At 67.0% G+C, this 15,429-nt stretch overlaps 4 protein-coding genes across 4 annotated transcripts; 1 reads left to right on the forward strand and 3 right to left on the reverse strand.

Moving 5' to 3' along the window:
* Positions 1-400: 400 nt before the first annotated feature.
* On the reverse strand, positions 401-844 carry EMIHUDRAFT_249152 (hypothetical protein; the record flags this gene model as incomplete). Its single annotated transcript, XM_005760649.1, has 1 exon — positions 401-844. A coding segment is annotated over one exon (444 nt), but the record flags the coding sequence as incomplete, so codon positions are not given.
* Positions 845-1,293: 449 nt separating this feature from the next.
* Positions 1,294-1,928, reverse strand: EMIHUDRAFT_372001 (hypothetical protein). Its single transcript, XM_005760650.1, has one exon. It carries the CDS (start codon positions 1,846-1,848, stop codon positions 1,357-1,359), a length of 492 nt encoding a protein of 163 aa, XP_005760707.1. The 5' UTR covers positions 1,849-1,928; the 3' UTR covers positions 1,294-1,356.
* Positions 1,929-3,766: 1,838 nt separating this feature from the next.
* On the reverse strand, positions 3,767-7,164 carry EMIHUDRAFT_459994 (hypothetical protein; the record flags this gene model as incomplete). Its single annotated transcript, XM_005760651.1, has 8 exons — positions 3,767-4,307; positions 4,354-4,984; positions 5,062-5,254; positions 5,384-5,413; positions 5,699-5,833; positions 5,965-6,026; positions 6,099-6,279; positions 6,637-7,164. The coding sequence occupies 8 exons, from the start codon at positions 7,162-7,164 to the stop codon at positions 3,767-3,769; spliced, it is 2,301 nt and encodes a 766-aa protein (XP_005760708.1).
* Positions 7,165-11,022: 3,858 nt separating this feature from the next.
* EMIHUDRAFT_249157 (hypothetical protein) lies at positions 11,023-12,565 on the forward strand (the record flags this gene model as incomplete). Its single annotated transcript, XM_005760652.1, has 4 exons — positions 11,023-11,575; positions 11,933-12,156; positions 12,322-12,387; positions 12,557-12,565. The coding sequence occupies 4 exons, from the start codon at positions 11,023-11,025 to the stop codon at positions 12,563-12,565; spliced, it is 852 nt and encodes a 283-aa protein (XP_005760709.1).
* Positions 12,566-15,429: the final 2,864 nt, after the last annotated feature.

The raw sequence follows: 15,429 nt of genomic DNA on the forward strand, positions 1-15,429 counted from the left end.
GGCGCGCGTGGCGAGATGCTGCGCAATAAGCTTGTAGTTGCCCGCTTTCAGCGCCTTCTCCAGCGTCGCAACCTGCCAAGACGAGGCGCGCGAGTCGGCACCCGGGCGGGGCGGGGCGAGGGGGGAGGGGAGAGAAGGGGGGGGGGGAGATGGGTCCGCTCTGCGCAAGGCAGGCCCAGGAGGCTGTGGCGCGTGTGCGCCCCCCCCCCTCCCCTCGGCGTGCGCGCGCCTCTGTCAAGGAGGTCGCCGAAGCGATGGCCTCCTTGATCTGCGCAATCTGCTCCGGGGTCGGGCCCGCCGCCGCCGCCGCGCCGTCCGCGTCGCCGCTGTCCCCCGTCGCCGCCTCCGCCGCCACATGCCCAAACGCCGCCGCCGCCGCCGCGCGCTCGCTGGTGGTGACGCGCTTGAAGTCGAGGACGCGCAGCTTCGGGAGTCTCGCGATGACATAGTGGCGGTAGCCCTGCTGCTTGGTGACCGGGTTGTCCACCAGCGACAGGCTTGTCAGCGACGGAAGCCCCGCCAGCGGCGACAGCTCCGACAGTTGCGCAAAGGAGTTGTCGGTCAGCACGAGCGTCTCGAGGCCGGGGAAGGCCTCGGACAGCCGCTCGGCGAGGCGGCTGATGCGGTTGTGAGCGAGCAGCAGCATCTTGAGGCGCGGCAGCACCGCCATGCACTCCAGCTTCCGGATCTCGTTGTCGGACAGGTCGATGCTGTCAAACTGGTTTTGGCACGCGGCGAGGTTCTCGATGGCCGAGATCTTGTTGCCACGCAGGTCGAGCTCCCTGTCCTTGAGCGCGTTCAGGTACGCCGGGCTGCGCGCGATCAGGTCCGCGTTTAGGCGCATCGTGAGTCTCACGCAGTGGTTGCGAGGCGAAAGAAGAAACCAGATCGTAACCGGGGAAGCCGCCGGTGATCTCTTTCCACCCAAGAAGCCCGTTTGGAGGGATGGGCGGCAGTGTGCGGGCGGTGAGTGCACGATTTGCGCAGGTTGAGGGGAAATTGGCGTTATCGTCTGAAAGCAGTCTTGGGTGGTCCGCGTTGTGCTTGTCCAGCTGGTATCCTGCAAAGGTGGGGACGTTGTCTGTCCTCGACCCAGCCCTAGCTTGAAACTCCGTTTTATTTATTTATTTATTAGTCCAGCTGGTGTGGACCCTGTCCTCCTCCCCCATCCCTCGTTTGGGGTTGTCTATCTTCTTTCTTTCTTTCTGGTCCAGCTGGGCTAGTCCTGGCGCCGAACCAGAGGGACCACTCTCAAACAAAACTCTGCGTCAACACCGCAGACGGTACGGTGTTCAGACATACCACGTAAAAAGGGTCCCGCCTCCGCAGCCTGAGGACGAGCCGGCGCGAGAACCTCTACATCGCTCCGCACATTCGCTTCATTCGCGGCGCGACGCTGCCGGCGCCCGCAAGCGTGGCGTTCACCAGCACCCAGACATTGAGCGGCAGCCCGCCGCCGAGCGCTCCCGTCGGGTCGGTGAAGACAACCTCCCCAAAACTGTTGCGCGCTGCGCCGCCCGGCGGCAGCGGTCCGAGCGGTCCCGGTCCCGCCGTGGTGCCGACGACATAGGTGGCGGTGAGCGCGGAAGGAGGCGGGTTCGGCTTGCCGGCCACGCGGAAGTCGATGGAGGCATTGCAGTGCGTTGTGTCGAGGGCCGCCTTGACGATCCACTTCTCCTGGTTGTCGTAAGGCTCGATGGTGAGGTGGCCGCTCCCGATCGTCACCTTCTTCTTGTCGCCGTCATGGATGTCAGCGTAAATGGCTGTGCAAGACTGGCCTTCCGGGAGCGCGCACGCCACCGTCTGGAAGGACACCGGGGCGAGATACGCGAGCGCGAGGAGCGACATGCCGGTCTGAGAGCGGGTCCCAATGCAGGCGAGCTCGTGCAAGAGGACCCGTAGGGAAACCACCGAGCCGGAAGACGGCGGCAACAAGGCCCGCAGGCCGTTTTACAAAAAGAATTTTACCTCCCGCTTCCCTCGCACAACACTAGGCATCCCTCCCTTGGGTTGTCTGTTTTCTTTCTTTCTTTTTACACTGGGCACAAAAAGAATTTGTAGGTTGAGACTCATCCCCTATCACTCGTTTGGTGAACCCTGCCCAGCCCCCCTCCGTGTCGCGATGCGCTCCCCGCTCCCGTTCCCCTGTGTCCCTGATCGTCCTTACAAGATCCTGCTCGTGCAGGTGGGGACCCTGTCCTTCTCCCACCCCTCGTTTGGCGTGCCCGTTTTATTTATTTATTCGTCCTTACAAGATCCTGCTCGTGCAGGTGGGGACCCTGTCCTTCTCCCACCCCTCGTTTGGCGTGCCCGTTTTATTACCTTCCCTTCCCCACCCTCGCCTCCAGTGCCTCCAAATCAAGCCGTCGCACCTCTCTTCTTCAGCAAATGCAGCGGCAGCACCACGTCAGAGGCCGGGCCGACTGGCGGACCTGCATGCCCAGCCATGCCCCCCACTCCCCACCCGCTTGGATCGATCACAGCCAAGGGCGGCGGCACGCTCGAGGCGCTCGAAATAGGTGGCGTGGCGCCGCCGCTCGCATATCTCCCGCTCATCGCCGCGGCCGTGGCTATAGGAGTTGCGAGCGGAGTGCCCGGTGGACCTTCAGCCCGCCATCTTCGACGCGAAGTGGCCGCTGGTGGTGTGGATGCGCATCGAAGAATTCCAGCTGGTCTCGCTAAAGATGATCTCTGAGGCGCCTTATCGCTTACGCGTCGTATCACCCACGCATCTCCTTCGCAGTGCTCACCCGCCGCTGCCTACTCAGGCCTTGCTCCTGAAAACGCCGACCTACGCTGCGTACACGTCGCTCCCGCTCACCGTGCCCGGCGAGCTGCAAGGCAGGAACCTCGGGTTCGCTAGACAAGTCGTCCTCTGGGCCTCGAACGCCAACAAGGGGGCGCGGGCGATGGCAAACGAGCTCGCCACCGCCTTCACTGGCGTGATTGTCTGCGGTGGGGCGGAGATTCCGCCGCGAGCGACCCACATGCTGCTGTACCTGTGCGAGGCAACCTGGTCGGACGACCGGCTCGCTGAGCAGGTCGAGCGGGTGCGGGAGGCGGGGCTACCCATCGTCATGGCGCACGAGAACGACCCGGACCGCGACGGCTGCGCCTTTGCGCGATTTTTTGAGACCACACCGCAAGAGCTGGTCGCATCCGGCATCTACCGCGACCTTGCCATTGCATGCTTTCCGGGGCTCCATCGCCAGGAGCGTGTCCCCCGCCTATCACAACCCCGACGCCAGCAGACGGTCGATGATTGTTTGGATATGGTAGGTGTCGCTTTCGCTCTTGGCAAAGGTTCTCGGTGCCAGCCCGAGTCGCGCTCGTAGGGGGGGCATGCGTGAGCTCCGTCGTAACGTGTCCGAGTCCCTTCGCGGGAGGAAGCTATCCTCGCAAATGGCGGAGCCTTCCGCCTCAACAAGTTCGGCGCCCATCGGTCCAGCCGGTCAAGAACGACGTGCGTGACGCGGTTGTGCTGCTGGTCGGGGGCAACGAGCGCCCCCACGGACGCAACTAGAGTGCTACTAGAGAGGACGAGGGGTACAGGTAGACGAGCGGAGGGCGCGATGGGACAGAGAGGAAGCGCGCAGTGTATCTGTCTCCGCTACTTCTGTTTGCATTTCTGTCCCCCCCACCCCCCCGCCGCCCGCGCGGACCCGGACGTGTGAATCTAAATGTGGCCTCGCTTTTACATTTTGAAATCCCGCCAGGGGGGTTATTGTATCCCGCGGGCGTGCCAAAAACCATCCTACTCACGGCTCTATCCTGTTTGCCTCCGCCGCCCGCACGCCTTGGTGCCGCGCTGGTGCTCCTCCGCTTGTTCCGCGGCCTCCGCGCGGCCCTGCCAGGCCGCCCTCCTCGTCTGCAGGCGCACTATTGGGCCCTTGGCGGCAACGACATCGTCCCGCCGGACGACTGCCACCTCCGGGGTAAAGACGCCACGCGCTTCGGCGCGCACCAGATCCCCGGCGCAAAGCCCCTCCCGCCGGACCGCCTCGCAGAGGTCGGCGACGGTCGACAACGGCCTGAGCAGCAGGCAGTCAAAGAGGCGCGCCGCGTTCGCCCCCCGCCCCAGCGAGGCGAGTGTGGCGAGGTCGGAGCTCGGGAAGGCGAGCGTCGGCGGCCGCAGCGCGACGGCGGCGGAGAGCACGTCCAAGGTGCCCGTCGACCCGTCGGGCGAGTAGGAGCGTGCCCCGTCGGCGCCGGCGCTGGCGTGGGCGCGGAGGCGCTCCACCTCGCTGCGCGCCGAGACGGGCACAAGCACGCGCGAGGGGTACTGCGCCCGCGCCTCCTCCACATGCCTATGAGAAGGTTCGGAGAGGGTTCAGGGAAGGCTCCGAGGGGCACCGCGCCCGCGCCTTCTTCACGCGCCGCGTCGCGCCGGGCACGTCAACCTTGTTGAGGGCGACGGCGACTGGCCAGCGGGCGGCGACGAAGTGCGCAACCAGCCGGTGGAGCGCGACGTCGTGCGGCCGGCGGAGCGACGGCTCGCGGCCGTCCTCCTCCGCCGTGCCGCCGCACGCCGCCGCGAGCACCTCGGCGTCGGGCGCGCCGCTCTCCTCGGCGCCGACGGTGGCCTTGATGATAGCGGCGCGCGCTCGCTTGAGCACGCCGGCCACGAGGGCAGGCGAGCAGCCGTAGCCGGTGAACATGCCTCCGAGCTTCTCGGGCCGCCGCCGCCACGTCGGCCGCTTGGCGCAGACGTTGGTGAAGACCCACAAGTGGATCTCGGCGCGCACCCAGCCGATCTCGGCGACGACGGCGCGCCCGCCTCTGCCGTGCTGCTGCAGCTGCTCGGGCGCGTCCTGCAGGTTGCCGCCCTCGTCGGTGGTGCCGGAGGCGTCCACGACGTGGACGAGGCTGTCCGAGCGGCAGAGCTCCTGCAAGAAGAGGTTCCCCTTCCCCCTCCCGAGGTACGCGCCGGGCACCAAGCCAGCGATGTCGATGAGCCGGCACGGCAGCAGCCGCCGGCCGTCGGCTGCGCGGCCGTGCGCCGTCGGCGTGGCGGCGGCGACGAGCTCCTCAGGCTCCGCGCCGGGGGGCGCCGCCCACCACGCCTGCCCGAGATGACCCAAAATGACCCGAGATGGCCCGAGATTAGCCGAGGTTTGCCGCCCAAGGACGCCTGCCCGAGGTTCGGCTCGATCGTGGTGAAGGGCTGCGCCCCCGTCTTCGCCTCCTCGGCAGCGCCCGGCGCCGACCCGGCTCGCGTGAGCGCGTTGAAGAGCGTGCTCTTTCCCGCCGAAGGCTTGCCCACAAGCCCAACGCTGTAGCTCCACGCGCCCCGCAGCGCCGCCTGCCGCCCCTCCGCCGTCGCCCCGTCAGACTGCACCGCCCCGAGCAGCGCCGCGGGGGGCGTCGCCGCCGCGCTGCTGACCGCCTCCTCACTCAACTCGGCGAGCAGCGCCTAAGTAAACGAAGGAAGGGTCCGAGAAGGGTCCGGTGAGGTCCCCTCCTCACTCAACTCGGCGAGCAGCGCCTAGCGCGCAGCCTCTCACCATCTGGCCAACCTCGCGCTCATCTCGCCCAATCTCGCCCAATCTCGCGCCTTGAGCGCAGCCTCCTCCGCCTCCTCCCCTCCTCTCGCTGCACTCGCGCCGCTGCAACCTCCGCCGCGCGCGTCCGAGCCGCCGCCGCCGCCGCCGCCGCCGCGCCAAGAGCCGTCGGCAAGCGCCTCGTTGGCGGCGTTGACCGCACTCCAGACCGCAGCGCTCGAGCCGTCGGGCTCCGCCTCGAGCGCTGCTGCTGCGGCGGCGGCGCGCGCAGCCTCGAGCAGCGCAGCAGCGCCGTCGGGCGGCATCTCGTGCTCGAGCATGCAGTGGACCAGCTGCAGGCGGAGCCGAGGGGCGGAGGAGGCCGGGCCGGGCGCGCCTAAACCTCGGTCAGACTCGGGCCATCGTCGGGCCATCTCTGGTAGTCTCAACGCGGAGGCTGGCCGCCTAGCTGGCCGCCTCCCACCTCGCCTCCCATCTGGACAGCGAGTCGCAGCTCGGAGGGAGGGAGCTGCTCTGCGCTCGTGCCTGCAGGAGGGCTCATAGAAGCTTCGCAGAAGGCTCAGACACGGAGGGGGCTGCTGCGGCGCGCTCGTGTACCGCTGTCGCCGGTGAGGCGGACGCTGAAGCGGACCGGAGGAGCTGGGCCCGCCCGCCCCTTAGGGTCTGCAGCCGCGGCGGCGGAGGCCTCTGCGGCGGCCGCCTGCAGCGCCTCGCCGTCGAGACTGTCCTCGTCGAGCGCAAAGTCGGGCCCGAAGATGGCCTCCGCCGCCTCGAGCTCCTCGCACCACGCCGCCAATTGAGCCGCTCGCTCGCTCAGCAGCGCGCCGCCCGCGCCGCCCCCGCTCCCACCGCCGCCGCCGCCGCCGCCGCCGCCGCTGCTGCTGCGGGGCGCTTTGCTGCGCGACGCCGCACCTGCCCCCGCCCCCGCCCCCGCCTCTGCTCCCTCCGCACCCGCCTCCGCACCCGGCCGTGCACCTGCCGCCCGTGCATCCGCCCGTGCGCCCGCAGACGGCTGGTCGGGCCGCGGCGCCGTGGCGGCGGCGGCCGGCGTGAGATGCCTCATTATGAAGCCCAAGAGCGCGTCAACATCGCCGGCGCGGCATGGCAGCGCGTGCCCCTTGTCGTGACGATATACCTGCGCCTCCTCGAAGCGCGCCGCCACCGCCTCGCTGCTGTGCGCCGGCACGGCAGAGTCGGCGGCAGACAAGAGGTGGAGCGACGGCAGCCGCGAGCGATGCCCCGTCGCCACCGGCAGCGGCTCGTGCGGCGCGCCGGCCAGGATGACGAACCGCAGTCCCGGGAGGGGCGCATCGTCGCCACCAGAGCACAGGGCGGTCGCTGCCGCCACGGCCGCGCCCTGAGAGAAGCCCAGCAGCCCGCTCACCGGCGCGTGGCGCTCCCACTCCTCACGGACCGCGATCGCCGCAGCGCTGGCTGCGCCAGCCGCGTCGCCGCCGTCCTCGTCGTACCAGCACCGGCTCCCGTCCGGCTGCAGCATTGGCGCGTCAACAAATATCAGGCGGATGCCTTCGGCTTGGCAGCGCGCACGAAGCCGGTCGATTCGCTGCCTGAAGAGCTCCGCCGACTGGCGGCCGCCGTGGAGGCAGAGGATGCTGGCAGTGGCAGGTTTGGGGCCAGCAGGTTGGCGGCGGGAGCCGCCCATATGCGCGCACGATACGATTGCTTGCGCGAAGGCAGCGGAGGCGCGCAGCGACAGACAAGCGATCCTGGCTGAGCAAGAGAACCAGGTTCTTGTGAAGAGCTGGGGGCGCGCCACCCAAGAACCTCGGTGTGCGGATCGGCAACGGCGCGACGCGTCGATTGACGATCTATGCTTTTGACCCATCAGTCTCCCAACATGTGATATTAGTCAAAGAACTCGCTTCAGGGCGGTCCGCACGTGAGTCCCGCGGCGGCGCGGCGGACGAGAGAGAGGCAATGCCTCTCCACACTCCTCGGGAGCACACACACGGACATGAAGCGCGCACGCGGCCCAATGGCCGTGCACGAGCAACAGCGCGAGCGCCGCCAACCGCACCGACACTTTTGACCGCGTGCCGCACTTCCCGAATCCCTTAACACCTCGGCTCCGACGGGGGAAGGTACGTGCCTCGCCGCTCATCGGCAACGTCGTGCTCCGTCTCCGGCGCGTCCGGCCCATCATCGAATCGACGGAGCAGCCGGCTCTGCATCCACGACTTCCCGACGAAGTGCAGTCGCGCATCTAGCGCCTCCGCGGAGTTTATTTACCTTACCTATCCTATCCGTTTGTTATGACCCCCCCCCCCCCCCCCGAATACACCAGTGAAGGAGGGTGAGACGATCGAGGGGTCCCGTACCATGCGGTAACGACCCTATCCCAGTGCTCAGTGCTCACCTCGTACCCGCCCGCGCGCCCGGTGCTCAAACTTAGGGCCCCCCCGCCAAGGATTCGGGCCGGAGAACGTAAGGCTAAGCCGAACCAGGCGGCCGGTCACAACGCAGTCGCGGCACAATCACACACATGGCCCCCGTCGCTGTACGAGCGATGCTCGCCAGAACACTCATCTCGGTGGTCATGCGGTGTGATGCGATGGCCAACCCACGCCGGCTGACTGTACGAGCCATAGCGCCAAGGTTCGCGGTGGGCGCAATCCACAGCTGTGGCATCCGGCAGGACAACTCCCTAGCAGAGTGCTGGGGTGACAATGACTACGGCCAGAGCACCGTCTTGCCAAACGTGACGTATACGCAGATCTCGGCGGGCGAGGAGCACACCTGCGCCATCCGGGCGGACAACTCGCTCGCAGAGTGCTGGGGTTCGAACGTGTACGGCCAGCGCACCGTCTCGCCAATCGTGCCCTACATGCACATATCGGCGGGCCGCTATCACACCTGCGGAATCCGGGCGGACACCTCACTCGCAGAGTGCTGGGGTTCCAACCGCAACGGCCAGAGCACCGTCTCACCAAACGTGCCGTACACGCAGATCTCGGCGGGTTGGCGTCACACCTGCGCCATCCGAGAGGACAACTCGCTCGCAGAGTGCTGGGGCTTCAACAACGGCGACGGGCAGACCACCGTCTTGCCCAACGTGCCGTACACACAGGTCTCGGTGGCTACCTCGGTGGGTGGTGACCACACTTGCGGCATCCGGGCGGACAACTCGCTCGTAGAGTGCTGGGGTTTCGTCATTTACACCGTCTCGCCAAACGTGCCGTACACGCAGATCTCGGTGGGCGTGTACCACACCTGCGGCATCCGGGCGGACAACTCACTCGCAGAGTGCTGGGGTGACAACGGCAACGGCCAGAGCACCGTCTCGCCAAACGCGGAGTACACGCAGATCTCGGCGGGCCACGACCACACCTGCGGCATCCGGGCGGACAACTCGCTCGCAGAGTGCTGGGGTTCCAACGGCGACGGTCAGACCACCGTCTCGCCAAACGTGGAGTATGGGCCACTCCCGCCGCCGCCGCCGATGCCGCCGATGCCGCCATCGTCACCGTCACCGCCATCGTCGCCACCCTCACCTCCCCCCTCTCCACCGCCAACTGTCGGCAACTGGCTGGACGCGCACGCCATTCGCGTGGCAATCGGTTTTGTCTGTGCGTATTCCATCCTCCTCTACCTCGTCTCGCTCCTCGTGATCGACGTGGGCGGCGCTAAGCTTCCGTGGGACTTGACTAGCACTGAGGACGGTGGGCCAGGCTTCCCCTACTTTTCGGTGCGCTTCTCGCTCGTCGTGATTGTTGCGATTTCCGTCTTCGACTTTGTGAGCGACATCCTGTACTTTGTCGTCATTGTTCTGGAGGGAGACGGACCGTACTTTGGATTCCAGAGGCCCTCCCTGTTCATCTTCTCGGTCCTGGCGCTAACCGTGCCGAGCGTCCTGTACGCCTTCTTCATGGGGTTCCCGAATGCCCTTTGTCGTGGTTGGGTGCAGACTGCACGCTCTTTCCCGACGCTCTATTTGCGCTACACCTTTGGGATCGACACCTTCAAGGAGCTCTGGACAGCCGCGAATCCTGTAACACCTCCTCGAGCCTCCCAGTCAGGCAAAAGGGCGTATCTCTTCCGTCTCGTCGAGTTGAGTGCGGGCGAACAAGACTGGTGCAGCAGCATGGAGCGCGCCGTAGTGCACCTAGCTTGCTTGCTCTTCTTTCTCGGTTCCTCGATGGTGCTGCTGGCCGCAACATGTATGCTGACGGTGCTCACGCTTTTCGTTCTCTGGCCCGCTGCCGTCGTCGTCTGCTTGGCGCTCGGAATGAATCTCAAGCTGTTCCTATTCGCGCCCTTCTCGGCTTGGGTGACAACACGTCTCATGCGCGTGACACAGACTCAGGCGACGGAGGGTCTCAATATCTACCAAACAAACATGAGCCTCATCATCGAGGAGCTGTTCGAAGCTTTGCCGGAGATCGCGATCATTCTAATCAACGAGAACCTTCGAGGGGAAGGTCTATCTCCGTCTGCAATGTGCGCGATCCCATCCACTATACGTCCGTATGCGCACACACCCCATCGAGACGGCAGTCCAAGGTCAAACACCCTCTCCCATCTTCTCAGGTTTGCTCTGGGTACCAGCGCGCTCGTCCTCCTCCGGTCCTTTTGGCCAATCGCCTACAACATCCTAAAGCACACTCTGCCGTGGCACCGAGCGTCAACCGGATCCACCTTGCTTGAAGGCGTCCGGCAAGGCCTGAGTGTGCCGATTATTCCAACGACCTCCGAAGAACGCAAGGCCAAGTCTTCTAGGAAAGGCGTGAAGCATCACGATACGCGGCGCCAGTTCTCAAATGTCGATGCCCAAGTTGATGTCGGACTCGAACCCCCGAAGTACACGGTCGATGGTGCTGCAGAAGAAGGAGGGGGTGGGATTCCAGTGGGCATCGCGGTCGAGCCGAACGTGTGCACGGACGAGGCTAACGTGTCAGGGGGGTAAGGCTAAGCCAGCCAAGGCCCAAGTGCTCTGCGTCCTTCAAAGAACGCATATGGCCAGGAGTGAGTGGTGACCTGCTCCTTTTTACCCAGGCTGCTTCCCAGAGGGTGTGTGTTTTTTTTGCCCTTAGATAGCAGTGAAGCAGATGGGCAGGCGGGTGCACCGTCGAGTAAGCTGGAGTAATGGTGACACGCCTTTCTGGCCGGCGGCTCGATTTTTGCCAAAAAAGAAAAAAGCGTGTTGATTTTGTTGTCTGGAGCCAACCAAATCCCTTTTTCAGAGGAATAGGGAATGCCAACGCACACGTACTGTAACCCACGCCACCTTATCTTTCCCGAACTGCTTCACATGTCCCGAACTGCTTCACATGTCCCGCCCAGTATAACACCCACCCAGACCCACCCTGTGCCTTGCGCTACCACGGCCAGGCGTGTTTTGCCGACAGAGTCCGCTCACGGAATCGAGTAAATAAAATAAATAAAACGGACACACCAAACAAGGGGTGGGAGAAGGACAGGGTCCCCACCTGCGCGAGTCTAAACCCGTGGATTTTTCTTCGCTTTGGCCGCGCAAAAAGGCCATCTGGCTCCACGTCCCGGCATGTCCGACGCCGATCTCGAGCCCTTCTTCGCTGCGGCCCGCGAGGGGCGTGGCGACGCGGTCCTGCAGGCGGTTGGCCGCCAGCCGCTCCTCCTCGAGGCGCGGGACCCTCACAACGGCGGCACGGCGCTGCACAGCCTCGCGCGGCTTTCTGCCGCGCCCGCCGTGGCGAAGCTGATCGCCGCCGGCGCCGACGTGGAGGCGCGCGACCGCAACTTCTGCTCGCCGCTCCACCTAGCCGCGCGTGCCGACGCGTCTGTCGCCGGCGCCGACGCTGCTGGTCGCGACGGAGCCATCATCGAGACGCTGCGGGCCTTGCTCAAGGGCGGCGCGCGCGTGGGCGCGCGTGACAGCTTCGGGCTGACTGCGCTGCACCACGCCGCCCAGGCCGGCCACCCGCCCGCCTGCGACTTTCTCCTCTCGCTCAACACAACGCTGAGGCAGCCGCGTGCGCCGATTGAGGCCGACACGAACGCCGAGGAGCGGCCGCTGCATCTGGCTGCGGCGGGGGGCCACGCGGACGTGGTCCGCCGCGCCTCCTCGAGCCACGGCGGTGCACAGCTGCCTGCGCCTCGGCTCACACCTGTCGCCTTCGTAGGTCCGCTGTCTGCTCGAGCACGGCGCCCACCCCGGCAAGACAAACTACCTCGGCGAGACGCCGCTCCACCTCGCAGCGCGCGGCGGCGACGCGCCGCGACACCTCGCCGCGCTGCGCACCCTCTGCGAGGCCGCCTGGAAGGCCGACCTGCCCGTGCTCACCTTCGAGCCTGTGAACGGCGTCTCTTCACACGGCCCAGGCTGTGAGCAGGCAGACTTGAACGTGCCGACGGCGCGCGCGGGCGAGACGCCCCTCCGCAGGGCGTGCCTCGGCTGTGAGAGCGTCTGCTCACACCCCGGGACCTGTGGACAGGCGAGACGCCCCTCCACACCGCGAGCGGGCTCGGCCACACGCGCGCCGTGCTCGCACTGCTCGGCGCGCCAAACACGCAGCGGCAGGGAGAGAGCCGCGAAGTGGACGCGTCGCGGCGCAACCGGCTCGGCCAGACGCCGAAGGACGTCGCGGCCGCGCAGGGCTTCGGCGACGTGGTGGAGGCGCTCGACGCCGCGGCGGCGTCCGCCAAGGCGCCGAGAGGGGTAGTGGGGGGTGCGAAGTCCGCACTCACCCACGCGCACCGGCCCGTTCACTCTGAATGCCGTGAGGCTCCTTGCCGGCCTGTCTGGGTTCGGAGTCGCGAGGGATAGCCTGGGCCCTCGCGCCACCCCCATGTGTGTGGAGACGCTGCCTCACCCTCGTCCTAGGCGCGCGCCGCCCGCTCGCTCCGCCAGCAGGAGGAAGGGCTGCAGAGGGCGATGCGCGAGATGCGGGTCGCCGCATCGGGGGCACTTCCGGCACGCGCGGCGCCGCTCTCCCCTCGGGGCGGCCTCCGGGACGGGATGGGCAGCTTGGCGGAGGAGTCGGGAGAGGAGGAGGTAGAGGAGGAGGAGTAGGGATTGAGAGAGGGACGACGCGCGATTCGTGGTTGAATACGCCGAGTTCGCGTAAACGAGAGGTCGAACTCGTGCACTTTGGGAAAATAGTAAATACTTTTGTCTATGCGCGCGGCCTCTCAGTTGGAGTTGACGTCTTGCGAGAGAATTCTATACACTATAGCTCAGGCACAAAAAAGACGACCACGGACCACGCAACGGAGCAGGTCCGAGATCGAACTCTGGGGAGATCGGGAGTCGGGCGAGATCATGCCCCCCACGAGAAGCCCACGAGACTGGCCAGAAGCGCGTTGTACGGCGCGAAGAGGTCGTCGTATGCAGCGGCGTCGGCCTTCATTGCGTCGCGCGAGCGGTTGTACAGGGCCCGCTCCTCGTCGCTGATGATGCTGTACGTGCTCGGCGCGCGGCGGCGGCCTGCCTTTGCGGCGCTCGCCGAGCAGCGTCCGCTCTGGCTCGCGGCGAGGACGAGGTCGTCGCCCGCGTACAGGCCTGCTCAGCTTTCTCTTCTTTAGCTTTCTTTGGCACGGCTGTAAACAAGTCGCCGCGCACGGGCAAGCCGGTGAAGCGGCCGATCAGCCTGAGGAGTGCGGCTGCGTCCATCTGCATCAAGTCCTCGTACCGGAGGAAGAGGAACTGGCGCCGCTCGAAGTGGCGCAGAGCGTGCAGCACGCACACGCCGTACAGCGACGTGTGCGGGTAGTTTAGCGCGCCGCCCGAGGCCCAGCAGCGGGAGAGGTACGCGGCCAGCTCCTCCTAGCGACGCTCCGAGAAGGGCTCAAGAGGAGCAAGCTCAAGAAGAGCAAGCGGCGGGAGGGGCGCTCGGCCGGCTCCTCTTCTGGCGGCGAGCAGAGACAACCTCGCGTGATCTCCGATGATCTCGGGTGATCTCGGGTGATCTCGCTCCTCGGTCGGCAGCGAGCGGAGCGTCTCCGCCGCAGGCCATCGCTGCTAACGCTGTCAACGATAGGTCCCACAAACCCTCCCGACCCGTGTATGTCTTCGAGCTGTCGTCGCTGTCATAGTCATACTCCTCCTCGCTCTCGCCCTCCCCCTCGTCCTCATCCTCGTCCTCCTCGCTCTCGCCCTCCACCGCGCAATATGTCGGCCACAGCGCTCGCAGCCAATCGGAGAAGTCAGTGCTGCGCGAGGTCGAGCTTCTCGTCGTAGGTCTCGAACTGCCACTGTGTGCTCTAAGTGGCTGAAAAAACAATCAATTGTTTTTTGAGCCCCTACGCCCTCGGGACGCGCACCGCGCTACTGCTCCCGGGCCAGGGGTGTAAGGGAACACACTAGGGCACACCAGGGCCGGTCTAGCCGGCCTTATCCCGCCCACAACCTTCGAAAACGCACAAAAATCGCACCGCCGGAGCCGCGGCGAATCGCTACCGGAGGCCGCGTGTCGCGCCACCGACGGCCGCACGTCGAACCCCCGGCTCCGCGCCGCTGCTCCACCGCGCCGGCCATCCAGCGCGCACCCCCCAAGCTGCTGGTGCCCTCTTAAAGGGCCACAAAGCCTCGAAAGGAGCCGTCGACCGTCACCTAACAGAGGGGTGTCGGCCCCGGGCTCGCCGCTCTTGCGAGCGGTCGGCGGCGTCTAGGGCGGAGCCAGCGGTAGTAGCGGTGGTGCCGGCGTGTGCCGTGACGGAGGGGGTGGCGGCGGGGCGCGGACGGCGGGGTGCGGCGGCCGAGGCTCGAGCGGGGGGGGCGGCAGCGGTGGCACCATCGTCGGCGGAAGTTCGACCTGGCGGGTGAGAGGTGGGAGGCGCCGAGGGCGGAACCGCTGCGGACGCGGCGAGGTTGGAGGCGCAGAGGCCGAGGCGGCACGGGCGGCGGCGCCGACGGCACTGCAGCGCCGGTGCAGCGCCGGGGAGGGCGGCTGAGGTGGCGCGGACGGCGGTGGCGAGAAGGCGGGCGGAAGCTTAGACGGGTGGTGGTGGAGGAGGCGGCAAAATCACGGGCGAAGCGGCGAGGGGGGCGGCGGAGGCGGTGCACCAGCGGTGGGGAGGGTAGCTACGGCGGCGGGGTAGCGGCCAGCATCGCCAGGGGGGGCGGGAGGTGCCGCGGGTGCCGCACGGGCGGCGGCGGCCGTGCCGGTGATGGCGCCTGGTAAAGGGGAGGCGCGGGTCTGAGAGGCGGACGCGCGGGCGGGAGAGGTGAGTGAGACCATGCACGCGGCTGCGGTCGCGTCGCGCCGTGCGGGAGGGGCGCCGGCGCAACCACGGCGGCAGCCGAGGCGGCTCATCGCGCCGTACAGAGGCTCCGGGGAGGCGCGCGGTGCGGCGGCGCACCGGTGGATCGCCGCGGCAAAGTGTAGCCGAGGCGGGGCGGCAAGCGCCCGAGCCGGCCGTTGGGGCGGCGCCGACGCCGCCCAGGATGCCGTGGGCCGATGGTGCGGAGAAGCGGCCGCTCCCCCTCTCGGGGCGGCCGCAAAACCTGTGCAGGAGCAGCACGCCGAGGGCGCGCCTGCTGGGGGTGAGGCGCAAAATGTGAGATTGCGGCCGCCGCCGCGGTTATTTTCTCCGTCCATTTTGCATGTGCCTTGGGAAGGGGGTGCAAGCACACCTCCGCTACTCGGAATATAGGGTCGTCTGACTCGATCGCGAGCGAGCGCGGGTAGACGGTGGCGTCCGCAAAGCGACGGCTCGCACGCGACCGCGGGCTTGCGCGTCGGCCGTGCGCGGGCAGAGGGCGCGGAGGGGCGAGCGGTGGCGGTCGCTCGCCCGGGCAACCCGCGCGCGGGCGGCGCGCCGCAGCGGGGAGCGCCCAGGGGCGCGGCGCGGCTGGCTGCGAGCGGGCGCTTGACATCGTTTTTGAGGAGAGATAGCCCAAAAATATACCGCCGGATCAAGCACACAGTGCACCCCCGCGCACGCCCCACCCCAACGGAACCCACACACAACACGAGCGGCCCAGCCTATC

The sequence above is a fragment of the Emiliania huxleyi genome (assembly GCF_000372725.1).
Source record: "Emiliania huxleyi CCMP1516 unplaced genomic scaffold EMIHUscaffold_745, whole genome shotgun sequence".
In the NCBI taxonomy this organism is placed as follows: Eukaryota; Haptophyta; order Isochrysidales; family Noelaerhabdaceae; genus Emiliania; species Emiliania huxleyi.

Bases quoted from the DNA above. Each gene is read 5' to 3' on its own strand.
- EMIHUDRAFT_372001 (XM_005760650.1), bottom strand. From the start codon at position 1,848: ATGTCGCTCCTCGCGCTCGCGTATCTCGCCCCGGTGTCCTTCCAGACG.